This window comes from Stenella coeruleoalba (assembly GCF_951394435.1).
Source record: "Stenella coeruleoalba genome assembly, chromosome: 12".
Classification (NCBI taxonomy): Eukaryota; Metazoa; Chordata; class Mammalia; order Artiodactyla; family Delphinidae; genus Stenella; species Stenella coeruleoalba.
The window spans coordinates 51,840,143-51,866,179 of record NC_137158.1 but is presented as its reverse complement, the minus strand read 5'-3'; the positions used below and the strand labels follow the sequence as shown (position 1 = coordinate 51,866,179).

At 35.9% G+C, this 26,037-nt stretch overlaps 1 protein-coding gene across 1 annotated transcript in view; it reads left to right on the top strand.

Moving 5' to 3' along the window:
- Positions 1-13,978: 13,978 nt before the first annotated feature.
- SERINC1 (serine incorporator 1) overlaps positions 13,979-26,037 on the top strand; it is a 31,714-nt gene continuing 19,655 nt past the window's right edge. The window contains exon 1 of the mRNA XM_079940002.1: positions 13,979-14,109. Within this exon, the coding sequence (XP_079796128.1) occupies positions 14,071-14,109 (39 nt within the window). The 5' untranslated portion in view covers positions 13,979-14,070. The remainder of the gene's footprint in view (positions 14,110-26,037) is intronic.

Genomic DNA, 26,037 nt, shown 5'->3' with positions numbered 1-26,037 from the left:
ATGTGAATTGCCTTCCTCCCCTTTGAAGTCCCAAGCCACCACCCCCAACATCTTCTTTTGTCTTTAGCTGAAGATAGTACTTAAGGTGAGGGTTTTAGTCATTTTGACAAGTCACTCAGTTTTTCTGGGTCTCACCCAAGGGTGTATGTTATTAAAATTTTGTTTGATTTTTCTCTGGTTAATCTATCTCATGTTAATTTAATTCTTTGACCAGCCCCAAGAACCTGGAAGGGTAGAGAAACCTTTCTTCCTCCCCAACAGCATTAAAGCCCTTCTATTTTACTGGAATTTGGGGGGATGGGATAGGAAGTAGGAAGAAAACTCTAGGAGATTTTCTCAACGGTTAATGTCACAGATTGCTTATCTCTAAATTTGTTAATATTGTGAGATTTAATAATAGGTATTTATTTAAGACTATCAATGTACTTGCTCGATTTTTTTCATAGAAAATAATAATCAATCTGGGAAAAAATAAACATGATTTCCAGATTTTAGTAACTTAGATTATTTTCCAAGAAAATAATTTTGAAAGACATAAGAAATTTTTCATCTCCTAAAGAGATATTTTCACTGCAAGAGTAAGAGAAGGCAAAAAGGGACCCTAAGTAAGTACTTAGTGTCATCCAAATCCACCTTCTCTTATCTCCCCCGCCATCAAGTTCACTCTTAAATTCACTCATTTATAAGTGTTTATCGAATGTATATTATATGTAGATGCATGATGAGTACTATCAGACATATAAAATAAAACTATCAGAGCATATAAAATAATCTATGACCTTATGTAATTTATACTATAGTGGGGTATTCAAGCAGGGAAACAGAACTAAAAGGAATAGTCAAGTTCATATCACACCAGCTCTGTAATTCATTAATTAATTCAGCAAACATTTACTTAAACATACCTACTATGTAAAGGGCATGTTTTCATTTTGCAAATACAGTAAATTGCATAGGTATTGTGTGATTAACTGCTGGGTATAGTGTTTGGGACATGGTGAAGACTACACATTACTTAAATGTATAACGGTATGCTTCTCCAGAGAAGACCTTAAAAAACAAGCCAGAAGCTTCATTAAAATTTTCAAGTATATATTTTGCAAATGTGTTATTTATTTCTGAATAATATTGAAATCTTTTCTTAAAAGTTATTTTCCACAGACAAAAATTATGTAAAGATTAAGGAGAATAAAAAACTCATTAACCAGACAATGACATACTCTGCAGTTATTGCCAAAATCACAGTATGTGTAGTAGGTTGAATAATGGCCCCTACAAAAAAGGCCACATCCTAATTTCCAGAACTTGTGAGTATGTTACCTTACAAGGCAAAGGGGATTTTTCAGGTATGATTAAGTTTATAATCTGGAAATAGAAAATTAGCCTAGATTATCCAGTTGGGCCCAACATAATCACAAGAATCATTATAAAATAAAGGGAGAGTCAGAGAGAGAAATATGACAACACAGTAGAAGTTGAAGTGATGAGGGATTGTAAGCCAAGGAAAGTGGACAACCTCCAGAAGTTAGAAAAGGCAAGGCAATGGATTCTCCCCAAAGCTTCCAGAAAGAACACAGTCCTACCAACACCTTGATTTTAGCCCAGTGAGACCTATTTTGGACTTCTGACCTTCAAAACTATAAGATAGTAAATTTGTGTTCCTTTACACCACTAAGTTTGTGGTAATTTGTTACAGCAGCCATAGGAAAATAATACAGCACCTTCTTGAGCATTTACTTTGTGCCACTACACATATTAGACATATTATATCTTTTAATCATCATAAGAGCCCTATAAAGTCATACTCAAATTTTCCGTGTTTCACAAATGAGGGAACCAAGGTAAAACTGTTTAAGCAGTTTGCTCAAGAGACTGAACCCTTGGATTCCCTGGTGGCGCAGTGGTTGAGAGTCTGCCTGCCGATGCAGGGGACACGGGTTCGTGCCCCGGTCCGGGAAGATCCCACATGCCGCGGAGCGGCTGGGCCCATGAGCCATGGCAGCTGAGCCTGCGTGTCAGGAGCCTGTGCTCCGCAACGGGAGAGGCCACAACAGTGAGAGGCCCACGTACCGCAAAAAAAAAAAAAAAAAAGAGACTGAACCCTTAATCATCATTAAATTTCCTCATGATCAAGCAAGGAAATACATACATATGAAGCAGGATATCAACCTAGTAGCAATTTTATGATTGACGTGTTTTACCAAAGTGCTCATAGTTTCCTTAGATTTTATTTTGTACCTTGATGAAAATTCTGTAAGCATACACTACTAAAGATTTGAGTGATTGCTTGAGTTTCATGATAAACATGTTGGTTTTGTTTATTCTTGATGGCAGTACTCCATTTCTAATGTTTTCCATTTGTTTCACTCCTAGGAATTTGATGAGATATCTGCCACTGTCTCTCTATCTCTCTCAGAAATGGACCAAGACCCCCTAAACACCACCATACGGAAATGATAGTTGAACAGCTTAAGGTAGAGTGGTTTATCTAATCAAGGCTGGATTAGGGACGGTAGAGCAGATAATTGTTTAAAAATAACATAGAAGTATTGGAGCAGTGTGATAAAGGTATCAATTTTTTGTCACAGAAGTCTTAACTGCTTTCTTTGTTTAAAACTCACTCTTCTACAAGTAAAATATCAAAAAGTATTCTCTCTATATATATTGGTAAACTGTTTAAGCACCATGCACTTAGTCAAACATTACATAAAACACATGTTTACCTTCTATTTTTCACACAGAGATAAAGATAAAGATGGCAACTGGGGCTTCTCTGGTGGCACAGAGGTTAAGAATCCACCTGCCAATTCAGGGGACACGGTTCAAGCCCTGGTCCGGGAAGATGCCACATGCTGCGGAGCAGCTAAGCCCATGCACCACAACTACTCTAGAGCCCACAAGCTACAACTGCTGAGCCCGTGGGCCACAACTACTGAAGCCTGTGTGCCTATAGTCCGTGTTCTGCAACTGCAACAAGAGAAGACACCGCAATGAGAAGCCCGCGCACGTCAACGAAGAGTAGCCCCTGCTCGCCGCAACTAGAGAAAGCCCACGCACAGCAATGAAGACCCAACGCAGCCAAAAATTAAATAAATAAAGATGGCAACTGTAAGCATAGAACCTATTATTTATAACTAATTATCATGCAACATAATTTTTATTATTTCTATCAATACACATATATTTAACTAGTTTTATTATATCTTTTATTTGGTTGAACAATAAAATGTGTTCTTTTATATTTATTCTTTATAGTAAATGAAGAATAGTATGCAGTCTATGTAGTACTACCTTTTCCTCAAAACAAAGCAAAAACAATTTTTTAAAAAAATCATGATACTCTTTTTTATGTGCTTGTTTTTAATTCCAAAAGGTTTATAGAGTAAACAACCAAATTCAGTGCAGTTTTGCTCATGCACAACTGAAGAAAATATATGTCAGATTTATATTGCTAAATGTCAGAGATACATTTCCCAAGGGGCTAAAAGCAAAACACTGTACCCTTAAACTTAACACTAAGATATATGATTCTAGATTGTATGAAAGTATACTTACCTTTAAAATTTTACTAAAAAGCTGAATTTTCCAGTTATTTATTTATTGCAGAAAGAATAATAGAATTTCTTTCTTACACTACAGAATGAGAATTGTCAGCTAAGATACAATTGCAATAATTATTGCTGATGAGGATACAAAAGACAGAAATAGCACTACTTGCTGACAGATCACGGGTGGGGAGCATGGGTTACTGGAAGCAACAAAAATTACATTTCCATTGAACAGCAAATGGACTTGCTATGGAGATCTCTAAGAAATAAATAGATCCACTCGTAATCTTATTCACACAAATCTATATTCCCTGAACTGAATTGCTACTTTTTATAGTTATGAACAATTATTTGTCAAACTTTCTAGAAACTTTAAATTCTAGTTGAATTTATGTTCAGGAGTGTGATGTTACTGATCACACATCAGTTACCAATATTTTCAGGGGTTTTTTTGTAAATAATACATTTATTCATTCAACTAACTTTATTGATTGCCTATCAAAGGCCTAATGTTTTTTTAGCCTGAGGATACAAAAATGCCTAAGACACACTCACTGTCCTCAAGAAGCTTAGGATGGTTTGGGAGGTTAATAAAATACAACAGACAATACAATGAGGCAAATGCACTCTTGCAAAAATGCATAGGTTACATAGAGAGTAGTTAAGTCATCACACTTAATGTTAGGAATTAGTCAAGGAAAGAAGGGGAGGCTGTCAGGGAAATGCCATAAAGGAGATGCACCTAAGCTGAGTTTTAGTGGATGAATCGGTACCAGCTAGATACAAGCATTTATGGGGAATGGTGCTGAGAATATTTCATGTAGAATTATATACATGAGCAAAGACAGAAAGATAAGAAAGTTCATGGCATGTTGGGTAAATTCCTAGTAACATGGAGTGATCGATGAAATGCAAGTTATAACACTGGGCTTCCAGTCGCAAGATGGAAGTGGAAGTTGGCATTTTCCCTATTCTATTCCTTGAAATCATCCAAAAGGAATGAGGAGAAAGAAAACAAAACTACACAATCTCATTTTTAGCAAAATTAGGGAATAGCTAAATCCTAGATGAAATTGGAGGAAAGGCTGACATAAATTACTGGAGATAAAATAATAGTACATTTAGGAGGAAGCAAAGAGGGTTTGCCTTGGTTGTAGATCCCCAATAGAACCAGCAAAATCCACTTCTCAATGGGAAAGAGTACACTTGGAGGTGAAAACCTCAATTCCTTATTTGCAATCATTAAAATCATTGGTAGACAACGTTGCAGTGCTTCTCTGGACCTAATTTGGGTTTGAAAAGCAGAGGTAGGGTTAACTGAAGCATCATGAAAATAAGTTCATTTAGGAAGGAAGGAATCTATGGTAGTAGAATAAAAGAGAAAAGAGGAGAAATAAAAAAACTTTGGTGGGGCAGTAAGGAGTGGGAAAAATTTCACTGGCTAAGGAGAAATGAAATAAAAATGACACAGCCGCACCCCCGCCCCCCAAAATATCCAAGGTCAAAAGGAAATTTTCAGATAGATAGAACATGGTGCTAGATATTTCTCCATATGAATCTCCTTTAATTACCAAGTCTAGGATGAAACTCACCATTTAAAGATGAAATATTAAAATAGTATGAGCATAAGATCTATATAAGGATATTATAAGGAACAAGGAGAAAAGAAATAAGAAAAACAAATGGCAGATGGTGATCATGGACGAGAAAAGCAATGTGGTAGAGCAAATAAAATAGATAACCATGATCTTAAACAAGCAAATCGACTTCTATGAAGTATTGAATAAGTGAAAATAGACATAAGAACTTAGTGAAGAGATGGGGAAAGTGTAGGAAGAGAGAAATTGTGAATTGGCAGAGGTCAGACACTAAGTGGAAGAAACTGAACAAAATAAAATAGAAATAAAGTTGACCCTTGGACAACACAGGTTTGAACTGTGCAGGTTGACTTATATGCAGATATTTTTCAATAGTAAATAGTAGAGTACTACATGTTCCATCGATGGTTGTATCATGAATGTGGAGGAATGGCACATAAATTTTACACAGATTAACCCCTGCGTTGTTCAAGGATCAACTGTAAAGAATTTAAAAGGCTACGAAAGAAGATAATATGTATGAAAGATAGGCAAAAGAGAGTCAATATATAAATAATTGGTGTTTCTATAAAAATAATAGAAATAAGCAAATAATTAAAGATACAATTCAAGGCAGCTTTCCTGGAAAAAAAACACCTTAAATTTGCTCATGAAAGGGTTCCTCATACTTCACGGAAACTTGACTCAGAGTGTTTAATACTAAGATATATCCTAGTAAAGTTACTGGACTTGAAATTAAGAAAATTGACAGCTAATTTTAGGTGGAACTAGCATTTAAGCACTGGCAGCCTTACTTCAGGTTTAAGCATTTCTCTAAAACATTTCTCTCAACTGCCATTCAATCCAAGGCTTTTCTGTACGGAGATACAATGGGAAAAGTCCATCTTTTGGATTCCATTTGTAAAAGCTACTTCTTAAAGCGTAATTTCCATGTATTATTATGTTAACCAATTCTGTTCAAGTTTTTTCTCTCTTACTAAAGACTACTGTTTGAAATTGCTGTCCAACCATGCCTGGATGAAAGCATACCATAGAAAAAGGAGTACACTTTTATATGTAGCTGGATGAGTATTTCTGGGAAGGAGAAATGTGCATTTATATTAACCGTACTGGAAATGTTCTTTCCATGGCAGAGAAACTAGATGGAGAGAGCTCTGCTCTCAGCCCAATAGCCCCTGACAGGATTTCAAAAACTGGATGATCCCCCAAAAACTGAACTCTACTATACAATATAAATAAGACGGGCCAATTGAGGCAGGAAATTCCCTTTGAGAGATGTCAATGGAAGATGGTTTCTGGTTGGCTCACACATGAGCTTCCTCTAACACCAGATCTTTAAAGAAGATAGGACTGTTTCTGGAGGAAGACAGATCTATGAGCAATATGGCAGAGTTCGTGGAAGCGAGGCCAAGCTATACCAGAAACAAGTTTGGGGAAAACAATAGAAGAAATGACACAACTGGATGCTACCAACAGCTACACATAGGATTTTTGCAGGTGATGCAGAATGGGTTCCATATATGAAGACTGGGGTACTAGGAAATACTGCGATGCTTTATGAAGAAATTAGGACCTTACCAGTTAATTGTTGGGTTGAGTAAAACAGGGTAGGGAAAGTGTGGAAGGGTGTCCACGCTTTTGTTCTAACTGTTTTTGGAGTTAAAGCAAATCTTCAAGAAAGGAAAGACTGTGAAAAAAAAGAGTACCCAAAGTTCTTGATCATTCAGCAAAAAGAGAACAAGAAGAGATCACCTTTATGTAAGAATTTGCAGAAGTGTTATATGGGGTAACAGAGAATACAGGTAGTGGAATGAGGTGTGGAGAGCTGAGCGAGAATCAACAAGCACTGTCTGGAATTATTTGAAATCAGGCTGCCTAAAGTGTCAAGGACTTCCTGGGAGCACCCTATTGTTACAATTAACTCTGGAGGGGAGAAAGCTAAGGCCATAGAAACTTATCAGATGATAAGTTGGTTAAAACAGATTATGGATTATTTGGAATGCTTGAAAATCAAATCTGGTGCATTTCATACATATAAAAATAGCAGTATGAGAGCCTAAATAATTATAAGAACTTAACATTTACCCTTCATTGAAGTCTATTGGATTTGATTTTTATACAAAGTATTAATTAGATGAAACAGATTCAATACCTGAAGTAAATGTACAGGCTTAAAACCACTTTATCCTGAAATAGCTTAATAATTTATCCAAAGAAAAGTATGTTTTGCTTGTTTGTTTAGCTTGAACTGGATCACCTGGATAACTGCCTCAATTTTTTCTCTCAGCATTTAGGTACGTGTTGTCCAATATGTGAGCTATTGAACTCTTATAATATGGCTGATCTGAATTGAGATGCGCTGTAAGTTATAATACAAACCAGACTTAGAAGACTTATGAAAAATAATGTAAAACATGTTATTAATAATTTTTATATTAATGTCATGTTGAAATGATAATATTTTGGATGTATTGGGTTAAATGTATTGTTAAAATTAATTTCATCTTTCTTTTTCTTTTTAATGTGGCTACATGAAAATTTTAAATTACGGATGCACTGTATATTTCTATTGCACAGTACTGATTTAGACATTACCTTCATAACATATTTAATAAGAATTCAAAAATCTGATGAATGTCCCAACAGAAATAGTTGGCTCTTTTCTGTAGCATAATAAATAACATTTTTGGGTAAATGAATGCTTGGTTTTAATATTTTAATATATCTTCAATATAGTAACATTATACTTGATCAGTTTCTATGTGCGATCAGTAAATACTAAACATATTTCAGCTAACTGCCCTTGAGAGGCAAAATGTTTTAGAATGCCGCTAATGTTTCTTCAAGTAGTCACTATCAATGATTATAAAACATTAAACATTAGAAACATTTGAATTCTCTATCCACTTCATTATTTACATTGTGAATATTTGCTTTTTGTTCCTAAATTTACATATGTTCTGCCTGAAATAAATATTCTATTTTTGTAGTCATCTACTTCACTGGCATAAACACCTGATTGTCCATGAGAATTACTGGCTTAGATTTGGGCAAAAAAAAGAAAATCTGTGTGGAAAGAAAAAGATTCATTTATATTTTTATGTTTTTTTGTGTTTTGCAGTACACGAGCCTCTCACTGCTGTGGCCTCTCCCGCTGCGGAGCACAGGCTCAGCGGCCATGGCTCACAGGCCCAGCCGCTCCGCGGCATGTGGGACCCTCCCGGACGGGGGCACGAACCCGTGTCCCCTGCACTGGCAGGTGGACTCCCAACCACTGTGCCACCAGGGAAGCCCCATTTATATTTTTAATATTAAGTTAATAGTTTAGGAGAGTGTGCCTTTAACATTATTACTATCATGATTTTAAATATCAAGATCACTGAAAAAAGCCTATCTTAAATCAGGATATGGTCTCTTCCAATTCTAAGTTTATACTGACCTCTATAGGCTATTATGTCCTAATCTATTTCTGGCTTATTCTTAAAGAACATATGGTGAAATATTTAAAAATGTTTACATTTAGGATTAGTCATAAAATACTTTTTATAGGCCTTTTTTCTCCTTATAAATGCACAATTTTACTCATCCTTTAAGACAATTTATTTCGAGGGCCCAAGGTGTTTTATCCCTCAATAGTTTCAGTGTTGGTCTACTGAGGACAGGGGAACTAAATAACAAAATCCCTAATTTACAGTGAAATATGACCTGATTATTTTCCATTAAAAATCTGTTCTATTTTCACAATGTTTCATAGCTATAGCCCATTAAGAAATTAGCTTTAAAGTTGATACAGAAATTTGTATAAAGGCAGGAAAACCTTGGGACCAAAGGTAAGTCTGATATCAGTTAACCTTGATGGAAGGACACTAATTCTAGGTTAAACTGGGAACTTTTAAAGTGTTGTGCAAGATACTAAACCATTTCCTTATGGATATGGGTGAGGAATTACAGGAGAGGGTGAAAGGTTACAGACCGCTGGCTTCTGGGCACAGGCATCTCCAGTAACATTTAGTGAGGAAGGAATTTTCTGCGGATGATCACTAGACAATATAGAGAGGAGCATGGCAGCAGCAACCAGCCAAGGCAGCAGTGGAAATTGTCCCATAGGTCATCATTGGTAATCTACAACAGGAACTCTATATACTCCACATGCTTCCTTAAATTGCCAGCACCTGAATGAGATACCGAACTAATTTCTTCCCAGTCTATACATAGATAGTAAGAAAGGGAAAACCTCCACCTCTTAAAAGAAGAGTCTCGGGCTTCCCTCGTGGTGCAGTGGTTGAGAATCTGCCTGCCAATGGAGGGGACACGGGTTCGAGCCCTGGTCTGGGAAGATCCCACATGCCGCGGAGCAACTGGGCCCGTGAGCCACAACTACTGAGCCTGCGCGTCTGGAGCCTGTGCTCCGCAACAAGAGAGGCCGCGACAGTGAGAGGCCCGCGCACCGCGATGAAGAGTGGCCCTCGCTCATCGCAACTGGAGAAAGCCCTTGCACAGAAACGAGGACCCAACACAGCCAAAAATAAATAAATAAAATTTAAAAGAAAAAAACTTTCTTAAAAAAAAAAAAAGAAGAATTTCAACAGTGTTAATTATCAGGGAGCAGAAACTACAGCAGCTCAGCAGTAAGTATGAGGTAGGCTCCAAAAGGTACAATGCCATGAAGTCCAGAATGTCGGTTCTATATTACTCTGTAATAATAAACACTCAAGAAGGAGTAGTGCATGACTATGAGATACCTATAAGTAATGTTTAGAAAGACCTTTCATTATTCATGCTTATTCTGGAGGAAAAAGTCAGTCATGGACTATGCTATATCAATTTAATATGAAGCCTGACTACTTTTGCTTTTCTTAAACTTGTACTTTAATATAATCTGAGAAATAGGGATAATCGAATGGTCTCCTTCCAGATCAGATAGTAATTTCCAGAGTATTATAGAGCAAAGATGTGTTTTGATCCTTTTTATGACTTGAACATAGGCATGGATTGCCAGAAAAAATATTAAGTATTTTCCTTTACACTGAAGATATGGTTTTATTGCCATACAGGTAAATTCTGAAACCAAAATTATTATTTGGGTAGATACTCTCACAATACTAATGACTGATAGTCAATAAGCCTAAATTTCAGAGTAACTTATTTAGTTACATTAGGGTAAATTTTGTGCCCAGTTCATCCTGGGGATTACACTGGTCTAAGCTGATTTTTATTAATGTATTATTGAAACATTTACTATTAACAGGATAAACTTGGTAACCCTGCTTTACATTTTTCTCAGGCTAAAATTATCACAATCATGCTCTACTTGGGAGCTTTGATTCTTTGTTCATCCATAAGTGAGAATGAGCCCAGAATGTTTCCTGAGGAAAATCTTAAGCCTGCCTATAGTATTCCAGAATTCTCTCAGCCCACTCCTGTGCATGTCTATTCTGACCTGTGTCTTGGTCTTACTCCTGAATTTCCCTGAGACTATTAATTTTAAATTCCATTTATTTTAATGCCAAAGTTTATATCTTGTCTTTAATTGGCAACATAGAGCATGCTCACATTCTTGCCAAAGAATATAACCTTGAGCTCTCTAATGCTCAAAAAGATCTAATCTTTTGATCTAATGACCAAAAGCTCAGTTATGAAAAATGATATTTTAGGAGGATTGCCAGAAGGCTCTGCAGTCCATCCTTTCCTCCATCAGCATATCTTAAACTATCTTCCACAGAATATTAATTATGATAGATATTAATACATGTTTCTTGGAAAAGAAAAAAGGGTTTTTAAAAGTCAAATGTTTCAAGTGTTAACATGCAACACCAATCACAAGAATATAATACGCAGTACCACCCAAACATATTTGAAATATTTTCGGGGGTGGATACCTATTAGCATTTCTAATATTTTTGGAAATTGCCCACTTGAGATCTTCTAAAGTTGATCCCTGAATCAGGTCACACCATAGGAAAAATGAGCAATTAGCATTTTTTAAAACTCCTAATTTACTTACTTTTACTGATTTGTGCTTTGGCATTATGACTTTGACTTGTACTATAAGAAGTAGCCTGGAGAAACTGCTCCTACTGAATTGCTGATTTGTACTGAAAACATGTTTTGGGTTATCTTCGAACACAAATCTAAAAAAGCCATCATTTTAACTCTTTCACTGTTGGCAAGGAGACAATCTGTTAATTATAACTAATAATTCTTTCTTTGCTTTACTATTGGTTTACAACTAATGGTTATATTGTCCCTTAGTGGGTATCACAATAATTAGGAGTAGGGATAATTCTGACAGTTAGTGAGTGGAGGTTAGTAATACTAACAAATCTGTCTCATAAAGCATAATCTCACATAATAAAGTACTGTCCAATCTAAAATGCAAATAATGTCTCTTTGAGAAACTCTAGCCGCTAAGAAGCTTATAGTCAAATTTATCACACACCTCTAAAATATGATCAAACTCTTATGATTACTGAGGCTATATAATTTATTATCCAAACTTGACAACTTGACTCTAAAATATATATATATAAAGCATCAAGAACAGCCAAAACAAGTATGAAGAGTAAGGTATAGAAACCCTTCCAGATATCAAGACTTACTTTAAAGCAACTATAATTAAAACCACGTATTTAGAGACGCAACTATAAAACTATGTGTTAGTAAACTATGTATAGATGGACAACTCAATCCATAAAATAGAATAGAGTTCAGAAACAGACACATGTGTGTGAAATGTGACATATGACGGCAATGGTATTGCTGCCATATGAGATGAGAGAGAAAGGATTATTATTCTAAAATTCATACTAGAACAATTGGTTATCCATAAGAAAAACTAGAATACAGGTGGACCTAGTGGTATGTTGGTGCTAGATCAAACCGACCAGTTGCTAAATAAATAGTCAAGAATTTCACAAGTGTATTGTTAAAACAATGGTAGATGGGAATCAGCCACAGTGGAAGTATTTATACTGGAAATCTGCAAATGCTACATATCGGGGCTATTTTTCCCCCCCTGGAGAGGCAGTTTACCATCACATCATTGACTGGATTTCCACCTCATACCATACACAAAAATCAGCTCTAAGTGGATTAAAAACCTAAGTGTTTAAGAGCAAAACATTAAAACTAGAAGAAAATATACAAAGGAAAATATCTCTAAAATCTTGGTACTAGTAAGCAGTTCTAAACAACAAAATCATGTAACTTAAGGATCAAGTTTGTCAAATTTGACTACATTATAGTCAATTTTAAACTACGCTAAGGTGTCATCAAAGGACACCACAAAAAAGTGAAAGAATAAGTCCAGACTGGGAGATGTAATTGCTCCACACATAACAAAGAATTTGTATCCAAAAATATATTAAAACCATCTACAAATCAATAAAGTATAGATGGATAACCCAACTGATAAATGGACAAAAAACTTGAAAAGGCACTTTATTCAGAAGATGATGTTGCAATGGTCAATAACAAAAGTTCTCAATCTTACTAGTTATCAGGGAAATGCAAATTGATAGTATAATGAGACATTTCACTTCTCTCATGTTAGCTGAAGTGTGACAAACCCAAGTGCTGAGAAAGATGTGGAGCAATTCTCATACACTGCTGGAGAAAGTGTACATTGGTAAAACACTTTGAAGAGCAATTTGCAACAGTCAATAAATTGAAGACATTGTAGCAAGATTGCTAGTTGGTCCCTAACATTCATTCGTTATGATCATCTCTTGGTGGAGGGGGAGGAGCAATTCTATTTGTAATGTTTTATTTCTTGAAGACAGGGGAAAGTTCATGGTTATGACGTTATTCTCTTTACCTTTCTGTAGGTCAAAATATTTCAAATTTTAAAGATGTTTGTATTAATAGCTTATTGGGTGATACTTCACTTTCTTACACTTTGCATTTAATTGCCCATTAGGCATCCAGATGAATCCCCTTACGGAGATGAAAATGTGGATCTGCCCCTCTGTCTTGGAACTCTGTACTACTTGCACGCCACTCCTTCTTAACTGGATTTGGTATGTCTTCTGATCTCCCATAATTGTAGAGTCCCTAAAATGTCTTCCCAAGGATTGTGATAAATCAAACTTGTGTAGAAGCTATGATCTTTATAGTGGAGATACCACTTTATTTTTGGATTGCATACAAGAGGTCGATCTCATATAAATAACTATAAGCCTACCTGAGGAAAAGACACAGCTCTGCAGTCATAAATTGCAACTGAGTAGCTCTCTAGATGATCAATTAAGATTAACTGCTATATGGGTTTTATCCATAAAGGTATCAAGGGATCTCTTTTCTCAGAATATCTTCAGGGACTAATCACTATAAAAATAACTGGAACTTTTAGTGAATACATTCCCTGGAGATGTCCATTATCACCTATGGACAGGGTTCTAAATGTTTCCTCAACAGCTCGTGACATTCAGTAGAATCAATAACATGTTTGAATTATTACTATGTCTTATCTAACTCATTTAAAAATTTTAAATGTGCAAACTTCTTGTAACATCTTAATAAGGACAAGAAATTAAAATGCGTTCTCAATCGCAAATAGTGATAGAATTGGAAGCACCCAAATGAGTAGAAATATCCCAGTAAAACTTGGCCTAGGCACTGGCCTTCAGAAATAAGTTGAGAACATAAGTGGGAAAAAAAAGATGCAAAAGTTGAAAAACGAGACGCGTTCGGGAGTTCAATTAGAAGAGTAATCGCGGAAGGAGACAGCCTCGGGTTCCCGGATCGCGCATGCGCAACCCCAGCACTGCACCCTCCGCCTCCCCAGGCCACGAAGGAAGTGACGCAACTGAGGGGCGGGGTGGGCTCTGCGCCGGAAGTGGCTTGTAGTTAGTAAATAAGCACGAAAAGGCGAGAGGAGCTGTCTCCATCTTGTTAGTATCTGCTACTCCTGCGACGCCGTGAAGATGGGGAGCGTCTTGGGGCTGTGCTCCATGGCGAGCTGGGTAAGGTGGTTTTTAGCGGCCTTCGGGGTGCTAGCGTGAGAGACAGAAGAAAGGCACCAGAGCTGGGCGGGTGAGGCCTAGAGAGACCGTGGTACCCCACCCAACGGGCAGTGCCTTCCTTCCCCATTTTCTCCCTTTCTCGCCTGGCCACTCCGACTCAGCTTCGGGGCCCTGAGTCTTTCGAAGAGCTGACCGGGGTGGCCGTGAGGAGCAGTGGACATGAGAAGTTGACCCCGATGGGAGAAGTGTAGCAGAGAGCTGGTAGTCTCCCTCCCCTACCCGTCTTTCGTGAAAGCTTTTCCCGATTCTTCCAGGCCCCCTTTTGTCCGATTTTTCTTATGTCTGCCTAGGCTATTTCTACAAAGGTTTTAGGCCCCTTCCTTTTGTGGAGTACCCCATCTCTTCTCGTCATCTCTTCCCAGCGACCTCAGACTGCAGCACTGTCATCCCTGGAGGCATGTCGGCCTCTTTGTTCTGTCGCGCAGGCTACAAATAAGTGACGGATATGTAGGGCAGCTTGGCAGTAATACTGATATAGTTATATCCTTTTTAAATGGTCCTAACTCTGCGACTGGGTCCTCGACCTCAATGGTATGAGAAAATTAGGTACTTCTCAAGTAATAATTTATGTATCTGGAAAAGCAGGTCAGTTCTGTGGTATTAAATACCAGTTTTTTGACATAAAGATGCTTGCGTAATTTGACATCTCACTTTTAATTAGGTGCACGTTGCATTTTGATTAGATAGCGTTGTTAGAGTGACACTATTCTTCATTATAGTGGCAAGATTTCTTGTTTCATGTGGTACAAATAAATTTGAGTTTGATATAACCACTCCCCCGCTCCCCAATAGACAAAATTTGACTTTACAGTTAATAAAGATATTTGTAATATGGGGCGAGATATTTGGGTTCAAGTCATATTTCTTTAATCCATGATTTATAAATTCCACTTATAACAATTGCTGGTCTGACTTCTCAGATGACCCCATTATATACATTAGCCAGCATTTTTAGTGTTTTACATACCTTACCTCTTTTTAAAAAGTTTTTGATATGGCTTGAACTATAAGTGTTAAATTTTAGTTAAATAATACATAGAGGTTACTCCAACCCAGGTCATTGTCTTGATTATGTTATTTTTTCTTGTAGTTCGGTGTGGAAAGCTGGTATATTTTTCTTTCTTTCAAAGCTCAGAAAGTAGAGAATCACTTGAACCCATTGAGTATCTTATAAGAGGCATATTTAGTGTAATAATTTAAATGTATTACAAAATGATTATTATAGAATTGTCTTAATTTGGAGGATGTTTAATTCGATTTGTAAAGTCAGATTTTGTCCATTTATCAAGTGGGCCTGTTATTTGTATATAGTAAGTCATTAACTTAGATCAGTTAAGCCAGAATTAAAATGAACCTCATTCTTCCCTTGCTCCAGTTTCTTTAGACTTAATCAATTTTTGTAAAGGTTTTTTGTTTTATAAAACTGTAGAAAATAACTATGAAAAAAAGTATAAAAAGATTACATGTAACACTACTGTATAGAGATTAGAGTGTTAATTTTTTAATTTCATTTTGTGGTTTTTTTGTTTTGTGTTTTTGCTGTTAAGTGGCCTAGAATTAGATTGATCTTAATCCTTGGTTCAAGCATGGTTACTTGATTGATGATTACTTTAAGCATTATTATAAACCTCTGTGGACCTCCTGCCTAATCCTGTAACTACATTACCAGCAATATATGCCTGCTTAAGTGCTTTTCCCCACCCCAATCTTACAATGCTGTTAGTGAATAGCATTGATATTTTGAATCACTGTACTTTATATACAGTAACTATCACTTTTTGCCCAAGATATTTAATGTAGTTAAGTAATTGAGAAGAAGGAGCTTGTGATTCCTGACTGCTTATTTTGTGCAGCCTCTGCTAGATTTTTATTTTTTAGTACAATGACTTGATTTTGTAGAAGTGATTCACAGTTGTTATGAATAGCCAAGCAGTGCAGAGTACAAAATGTAAATGTCACCAACAAAGTCCCACCACCAATAACATTTCTTCTCTCTCAATGCATATATACAGTTGGATGAATGAACAGACAAAAATACCTTGTTAAGGAACGGTAGCATGGTGGACATGTATTTTTAAAGAATTTAATTTTTTTTCTGAATTTAACAAAAGAATATAAAAGTAAAGGAATTGCTGAATGTTAAGTAAACATTTCTTCATCAGGAGATGAAAGAGTTCTCTAAGGAGGTGTTTCTAGAGCAGTGGTTCTCAGCTGTCCCACAGGGAATATTTGGCAATGTCTGCAGGTATTTTTCATTGTCACAACTTGGGATAAGGGGTGCTAATAGCATCAAGTGGGTAGGATACTGCTAAATATTTCACAATACACAGGATAGTCCTCAACAACAAAGAATTATTTGGCCCAGGATGTGAGTAGTGCCATGGCTGAGAAATCCTGCTTTATCCTCTTCACTTGGCCAGTGTAAGAAAGGGAATGAAATTTAAGAGTCTTAGCTGCTCTTTAAAAAAGCATTCAACTAATCATCCTATTTTCACCTCTACCTTCAGCCTCACTTATGGAGGCACCTGGTGCCACCAATTCCTGATGTATTCGAGGATTCTATACAAATTTTATTGCTTAACTTTTCCCTTACTTTTTCCTTTGATGGTTTATAATTCAACTTTCTTGACCCATTAAATCAGTTATTATTTTGTTCCTTACAGTTTATTCTCCTGGGTTTTGTTTTTTTTTTTTTTACTTTTTAAGTTTATTCCTTCTGTTAAAAATCCTTTTATTTTTCATTTTATTGGTGTTTCTAAAGTAATTCATATATTCAGTTTGCCATCTTTAACCAGAATTCCTTTGTATTATTTTTTATATATGGCTGTATTGTGTTATAACCATAATTCCCACAGTTGTTTAATCTTAGAACTAAACCAGTCATCCTTAAAATATCTGGGACCCAGTAGCATCAGCACACTAGGAGACTTACTGGAAACACTGACTGGGCCCCAGCATTCTATTTTAATATGCTCTCCTCGTGATTCTGATGGAAAACCACAGTTCTACACTTAAATGGATTCAAAGCTCAAAGCATTCTTTTTTACCATGGCTTCTCCCAGTTTTTTTTTTTTTTAATGTTAATGTCATCTCATAATTGACCAAATTTGGTCGACCAGTAGATTTTTTCAAAAAGGATTTATGGATGATGAAATCCCTGAATTTTTCATATTTAAAAATGCCTCATATGTTTTTGAGAGACATTGTAGACTGGTATGATAGTATACCCATTTCCTTCAGGACTTTGTAGTTATTTCTATGAATTGTGTTCTGTCTTATCCCACCCTGGTAGTCATTCCCTTCCAACACATTTCATATACATAATTGACCTGTTTCTTCTGCTTGGGTATCTGAAGAGCTTTACTTATCTTTGAAATTAACCAAGTATGTCTGACTTTAAATCTTTTATCACTTTTTTTTTCTGGAAAATATCGTTCTTTTGAAAATACAGACTTATTTCTTTAAGGAAGTTGTTATTGTATTATATCTTTGAATGTCCTTTTTTGTTTTATTTATTTAGAGGATTCTCTATTTTAAGGGCATGAGTTACTTTCATGTTACAGTGTCTTAGTTTTCCTTCCATATTATTTTTCCTATTTTTATTTTTGTCATTTTTTTAGTTGATATAATTTACATAAAATTCATACTTTGTAGTATGTGGTTCTGTGAGTTTTGACAGATCATGTAGTTGTGTAACCACTACAGAACATTTATCACCTTAAAGAATTATGCCATCCCCATCCTGGAGAATCCCTGTTTTTTTTCAGAGTCCTCCCTTTCCAGAATGTCACGTAAATGGAATCATACAGCATATAGCCTTTGGAGTCTGGCTTCTTTTACTTAGTGTAATCCATTTGAGATTCATTCATATTGTGGTGTGTATTAGTAGTTTCTTCCTTATTGTTGCATAGTATTCCATTGCTTGGACGTACCACAGCTTGTCTGTCTACTCACCAGTTGAGGGGCATTTCCAGATTTTGGTGGTTAAGTAGCTGTAAGCACTCCTGTAAAGTTTTTTTCTGTGACTATAACTTCTTATTTTGTTTACCTAAATACCTTGCAGTAGGATTGTTAAATCATATGGTAAATATACATTTCACTTATAAGAAATTGCCAAACTGATTTCCAAGATGGTCATATTAGTTTTTATTCTCACCAGCAAATATTTTCTTTAAGTCTGTGGCTTGTCTTTTCATTCTCGGAATGGTGTCCTTCAAAAAGTAGAAGTAATTGTGCTTTCTATATTGATTTGCTTTGGCACTTTTGTCAAAAACTTCTTTACCATATTTAAGTCTGTTTTTGAACTCTGTTCCTTTTATGTGTCCATACTTTTGCCTAAATTACCCTATTTTAATTACTGTAGCTTTAAAGTTAGTCTTGAAATCAGGTAGTGTGAGTCTTCCAACTCTGTTCTTTTTCAAAAGACTTTGGGCTACTCTAGTTCTTTTGCCTTTCCATAAAAGTTCTAGAAGCAGCTGGTTTGTTTCTACCAAACTCCTGCTGGAATTATGATTGGAATTGGGTTGAATTCATAGATCGGTTTGGAAAGAATTGATATCTTAATATGGATTCTTCCAATCCATGAGCCCGTTTATCTTGCCATTTATTTAGATCTTTGATTTCTTTCATTAGTGTTTTTTAATTTTCATCATTTGAAAGCTAGTGTATATTTTATTAGATTTATACTTAAGTATTTCTTTTTGTTGGTTTAATTTCAGTTTCCAGTTGTTTGCTGCTAATACTCAGAAGTATAATTGATAGATATGTCCAAACTGATCTTGTGTCCTGTGACCTCATTAAACTTTCTTGTAGTTCTAGTAACATTCTTGTAAGTTCTTCGGGGTTTTTCATGTTGACAATTATGTGTGGAAGAAAGCAGTTTTATTTCTTCCTTTCCAAAGTATATACCTTTTCTTGCCTTGTTATATTGGCTGGGACCTCCAGTGTGCAGTCGAATACAAGTGGTGAGAGCAGAGATTCTTCGCCTTGTTTTGGATCTTAAGGGAAATCATTCAGATTTTCACCATGAAGTATGGTTGACAGCTATAGTTTTTTGTTTTTTTGGTAAATGTACTTTATCAACTCGAGGATATTGTTTGTTTGCTGAAAATTTTTTAGTTTGTTTTATAATGAATGGGTATTGAGTTTTTCAAATGATTTTTCTGCTTCCACTGAGATGGCCAAAATGGTTATCCTTTAGTCTATTAATGTGGTGAAATGATTTTTGTTGTTGTTGTTTTTGTTTTTGTGGTACTGCTGTGGCCTCTCCCGTTGTGGAGTACAGGCTCCGGATGCGCAGGCTCAGCGGCCATGGCTTGTGGGCCCAGCCGCTCCGCGGCATGTGGGATCTTCCCGGACCGGGGCACGAGCCCGCGTCCCCTGCATCGGCAGACGGACTCTCAACCACTGCGCCACCAGGGAAGCCCTGTGGTGAATTGATTTGATTGATTTTTCAAAAGCTTAATCAGCCTTGCTTTTTCCCAGCTAAACCCCACCTGATCACAATGTATCCTTTTGTATATTTTTTCTAAGACTATTTTCTTTTAAAGCAGTTTTAGTTTCACAGAAAAATGAGAGGTAGAGATTTTCCATATATCCCCTGCCCCGACACGTGGAAAGCCTCCCCCATTGCCAACATTCCCCACCAGAGTGCTGCATTTGTTACAATTAATGAACCTATCAATACATCAACACATCACAATCACCCAAAGTCTGTAGTTTACATTAGAGTTCATTCTTGGTGCTGGACATTCTGTGGATTTGGACAAATGTATAATGACATGTATCCACCATTATAGTAGCATACAGAGTAGCATACAGAGTAGTTTTCCTGCCCTAAAAATCCTCTCTGTGCTTTGCCTGTTCATCCCTCCACCCACTCCTGATCTGTTTGCTGTCTCCATAGTTATGCCTTTTCCAGAATGTCATACAGGTGGAACCATACATGTATGTATGTAGCTTTTTCAGATTGGTTTCTTTCAGCTAGTAATATCTATTTAAGGTTCCTCCATGTCTTTTCATGGTTTAATAACTCATTTCTTCTTAACATTGAATTATATTCACTGTCTGAATGTACCAGAGTTTATTTATCCATTTACCTACTGAAGGACATCTCATTTGCTTCTGAGTTTGGGCATTTACAAATAAAGCTGCTATAAACATCCATGTGCAGGTTTTTGTGTGAACTTAAGTTTTCAACTCCTTTAGTTAAATACCAAGGAATGCAATTGCTGGATTTTATGGGAAGAAATGTTTGGTTTTGTAAGAAACTGCCAAACTGGGGGGATTTTGATTTGGATTGCATTGAGTCTGTAGATCAAGTTTGAGGAACTGACATCTTAACAATATTGAGTCTTCCTAATCCATGAACATGGAATATCTGTCCATTTTGTAGTTCTTTGATTTTGCTAATCAGAGTTTTGTAGTTTTCCTGATATTGATCTTGTACATACTTAGTTAGACTTATACTAAGTAATTTGTGTTTTTGGATGCTAACATAAATGTTATTGTGTTATTTCAAATTCCACTTTTTCATTGCTGGTGTATAGGAAAACAATTGACTTTTGTACATTAACCTTGTATTCTGCAACCTTGCTGTAATCGCTTAGTTCCAGGAGTTTTTTTGTTGATTTTGCACTTTCTATGTAGATGGCAATGTCACCTGTGAACGAAGACAATTTAATTTTTTTCTACTAATATGTATACCTTTAATTTCCTTTTCTTGTCTTACTACATTCTGGACCTTCCGGGAAAATGTTGAAAAGAAGTAGTGAAAGGGAACATCTTTGCCTGATTTTAACAGGAAAACTTCCAGTTTCTCACCATTAAATATGATGTTGTCTGTAGGTATTTTGATGATGTCCTTTACCAAGTTCAGAAAGTTCTCCTCTATTCCTAGTTTATTGAGAGTTTTTATCATGAATGAGTGTCGGGTTTTGTCAACTGCATTTTCTGTATCTAAAATGTGATCATATAATTTTTCTTATTTTATCTTCTTGATGTGATGGATTACATTAATTGATTTTTGAATGTTGAACTAGTCTTGCATTTCTGGGATAACTTGGTCATGGTGTGGAATTCTTTGTATACATTATTGGATTTGAGTTGCTAATGTTTTGTTAAGACTTATGCCTCTGTGTTCATGAGAGAGGTTAATCTTTTATTTTCTTGTAATGTGTTTGTCAGGTTTTGTTATTAGAGTAATGCTGACTTCATAGAATAAGTTAGGAGGTATTCCCTCTACTCCTGTTCTCTGAGACTGTAGAGAATTGATATAATTTGCTCCTTAAGTGTTTAGTAGAATTCACCAGTGAACCTGTCTGGGCCTAGTGCTTTCTGTTTTGGAAGGCTATTAATGATTGATTAATTTTCTTTAATAGAGGCCTGTTCAAATTTTCTCTTTCTTGTGTGAGTTTTGGCAGCTTGTATCTTCCAAGGAGTTGGTCCATTTATGAAGGTTATCAACTTTGTTGGCATAGAATTGTTCATAGTATTCTTGCATTATCCTTTTAATGTCCATAGGGCTTGTAGTGACATCCCCTCTTTGATTTCTGGTATTAGTAATTTGTGTTCTCTCTTTTTTTCTCAGTTAGCCTTACTGGGGGCTTATCAATTCTGTTGATCCTTCCAAAGAACCAGCTTTTGGTTTCATTGATTTTTCACTATTTTCTATTCCTAATTGCATTGATATCTGATCTAGTTCTTATTTTTTCTGTTTATTTTTGATTTAATCTGCATTTCTTTTTCTAGTTTCCTAAGATAGAAGCTTAGATGGTTGATTTTAGATTTTCTTTTCTGATAAATGCATTCAGTGCTATAAATTTTCCTCAAAGCACTGCTTTCACTGAATCCCACAAGTTTCTATCAATTGTGTTATTTTCATTTAGTTCAAAAATTTTTTTAAATTTCTCTTGAGATTTCTTTGACCTATGTGTTTATTTTAAAAAGTGTATTGTTTAATCTCTAAGGATTTTGGGATTTTCCAGTTATCTTTTTGCTGTTGATTTTTAGTTAATTGCATTGTAGTCTGAGAGTAGTCAGTGTATGGTTTCTGCTGGTTTAAGCTTGATAATGTGTTTTATTGTCAAGAATGTGGTTTTGGTGAATGTCCTGTGTGATCTTGGAGAGGAATGTGTATTCTCTGGTTATTGGATAGAGTAGTATATAAATGTCAGTTATCCATTTGATTGGTGGTGTTGAGTTCAACTGTATCCTTATTGATTTTCTGCTTGCTCAATCTGTCCATTTCTGAGAGACAGGTGTTGAAGTCTCTTAACTGTGATAGTGGATTCATCTATTTCTCCTTGGCATTTTATCAATTTTGCATTACATAGTTTGATGCTCTGCTGTTAGGTGCATACATATTAAGAATTATGTCTTCTTGGACAATTGACCTCTATCATTATGGAATGCCTTTCTTTATCCCAGATAACTTTTGTTGTTTTGAAGTCTGCTCTGTCTGAAACTAATATAGCTATTCCTGTTTTCATTTAGTGTTAGCCTGTTGTATTTTTCTCCATCCATGTACTTTGATTCTGTATATGTGTGTATATTTAAAGTGGGTTTCTTGTAGATGACATAATTGGGTTTTATTTTTTGATCCACTCTGACAGTCTCTGTTTTTTAATTGATAAATTTAGATCTCTGACCTACAAGGTGATTATTGATAGATTTGGATTCATATTTACCATACTCGTTAATGTTTTCTGTTTGTTGCCCTTGTTTTTCCTGTTGTGTGTTGGGGGGGGTTGTTTAAGCATTGTATATGATTCCATTTTCTCTCTTATTTAGCATATCAGTTAAATTTTTTTAACTTCTGTAAAATTTTATTTATTTACTTATTTTTGGGTTTGTTGCCCTATTTATCAGTGCATTTGGGCTGCTCTAACAAAAGACCACAGACTGGGTGGCATGTAAAGAACAGAAATTTGTTTCTCACAGTTCTAGAGGCTGGTAGTCCAAGATTAGGGTGCCTGCGTGGTTATCTTCTGTGTCTGGTGAAGGCCCTCTTTGGGTTGCAGACTGCAAACTTCTTCATATGTCTTCACATGGCCGAAGGGGTGAGGATCTCTCTCGGGTCTCCTTTATAAGAGCACTAATCCCATTCATGAGGTCTCTCCCCTTTTGATCTAATTCTTCCCAAAGGCCCTATCTCCTAACATCATCGTATGCATTAGATTTTCAACATATGAATTTCAATCTGTAGCACCATGGAATTTGCAGTGTACGTTTACAACTAATCCACTTTCAAGTAACAGTATACCACTATACACACTTCAGTATAATGCTGTACCAGTTGATAGCTAGTGTGAATACCTTGTAATAGCAGAACAGTCTTTCCTCCTTTCCTTTCTACATTACTGTCATTCACTTTATGTGTGTGTGTGTGTGTGTATATATATAAACAATGTGTGTATATATATACCCACATATATGTATGTATTACAGAAGTATGTGTATAGGCACAACATATATGTGCATACATAATACATTGTTTCTCTTGTTATTTTGAGCAAACGTTAGCTCAACTAAGAAAAGTAAGTTTTTATTTCACTTTCGTTTACCCTTTCTTTATGCTCTTTCCTTTTTTATGTAGATTAGAGTTTCTGACCTATGTTATTTTCCTCATCTCTAAAGAACTTTGAACATTTCTTGCAAGTAGGTCTACAATTTGGCAACAAATTCTATTAGCTTTAATTTGGGAAAGTATTTCTACTTCTTTCAAAGGATAATTTGCAGAGTAGAGAACTATAGGTGGGTGAGTTTTTTTCTCTCAATGCTAAAATATTTCACTTCACTCTTGTTCGTGGTGTCTGAGGAGAACTGGGATATAATTCGTTACTTGTTTATCTATAGGTAAGGTGTTTTTTCCTCTGGCTCCTTTCAAGACTTTTTATTTTCTGTAGTTACAAGCGCTTTATCTAGGTGTAGGGTTTGTTTGTTTTGTGGAGGGTGGGATATATATGTCTGATGTTAATTTGGGAAAATTCTGTCATTTAAAAAAATTTTTTTTTCCCTTCTCCTTCTGGTACTCCCATTATATTATACCATTTGTAGTTGTCTCACAATTCTTGGATGTTCTGTTGAACAAAATATCAGTCTTTACTCTCTTGGCTTTTTAGTTTGGGAAATTTCTATTGAGATAGTCTACAGCTCAGAAATTATTTCCTTAGCCATGTCTGCATTCTTCATTTCTGTTAGTGTTTTTTATTTCTAGCATTTCTTTTTGGTTCTTTTTTAGGATTTTCATCTCTGCTTCTTGTAGGCTGTCTACTTTATCCATTAGAATCCTTAACGTATTATAGTTGTTTTAAATTTTTGGTTGGTAAGTCTAACTTACCTGCCATGCTGGTTTTGATGCTTGCTCTGTCTCTTCAAATTGTGTTTTTTGCCTTTTGTTATGCCAGTAATTTTATTCCTAATAGCCAGACACTATGTACCAACTAAAAGGAACTGCTATAAATAGACTTTGGATCGTGTCATGGTGAGGTGTGGGGGAAGGAGAAACATTCCATCATTCTCTGATTAGGTCTTAGTCTTTTAATAAGCCTATGCCTCTGGACTGTGAACTTTACAAGTGTTTCTCAGTTTTTTCCTCCCCCCTTAAATGGGGGAGGATGGCTAGAATAGGTTGGAGTTGAGTATTTCTCTTCCCCTAGATTATTTATCCTCTGATAATACCCCAGCAAGTTAGACTCTATTTAACTAGTTTCTCTTGAGGTCGAGTGTTAAGAGCAGTGTTCTAGTATATTTCAGAATGGTTCCTTTTCCCCTTTGCTGCAAGAAGCAGGGGGGAATTTTTCTCTCATGTTTACTATGAGAACCTGGTTGAAGTCCTAGAGGAAAAGTTCACAAATTTGTGGGGCCTTTGTATAACTGGGTTTTCCTGGAATTTTTAACTCTCAGACTTGTCCACAGTGAGGCTCCAGCAATTCTTCAGTTATTTTCCAGGATATCCTCCCTGCACAGTGGTTCCCAAGTCAGTTTCCACTTGTGGGCTCTAGTAAGCCACGACTCCCTATATTCACCTGTCTGTCTCTTCAGTCTTGGGGGCAGTGACTTACCCTATGTCCTCACCTAGCTTATGGATCCTAGAAGAATTGTTGATTTTTTTAGTCTGCTTGGCTTTTTACTTGTTGTTAGGATGGAGTGGGGTTTCTAAGCTCCTTACCTGTGGAAATGGAAACTGGAAATCTTTGTATGCTTTTTATATTGTTGACAAGATATTAGGGACTTTTTTTTTGATGTTCATAAAAGATATTGGTCTGTTGTTTCCTTATGATATCTTTGGATTTAGTATCACTTTTTTGCCTCTTCAGTTTTCTGTAAGAATTTGGGTAGAGTGGTTTGATTTATTCTTTAAATGTTTAATGGAATTCACTAGTGAAGCCGTCTATGCTTGCGAAGGTTTGTAACTACAAATTCAGTGTCTTGACTAGATACAGGGTTATTCATCCTATATATTTCTCATTGAATGATTTCTGGTAGTTTGGATTTTTCATGGAGCATGTCCATTTTATCTAAGGTGTTGAATTATTGAATAAAATTGCTCATAGTTTTCTCTCATAATCATTTGATGCTTGTAAGATCTGTAATAATGTCCTCTCATTTCCTACACTGATGATTTGTGTGTTCACTCTCTTGCTGTTTTTTATCCTGATCAGTCTGACTATATAGGTTTCTAAATTGTAATGTTCTTCTAAAACTAGCTTCACGGACTTCCTTGTTTCCTGTTTTTTACCTCATTGATTTATCTTTATTCTGCCTATTTGGGCTACAATTTGCTCATTTAATAACTTAAGGTGGAAGCTCTGATCAGTGATTTGATATATTTATTCTTATTTAATATAGCCATTTAATGCTATAGGT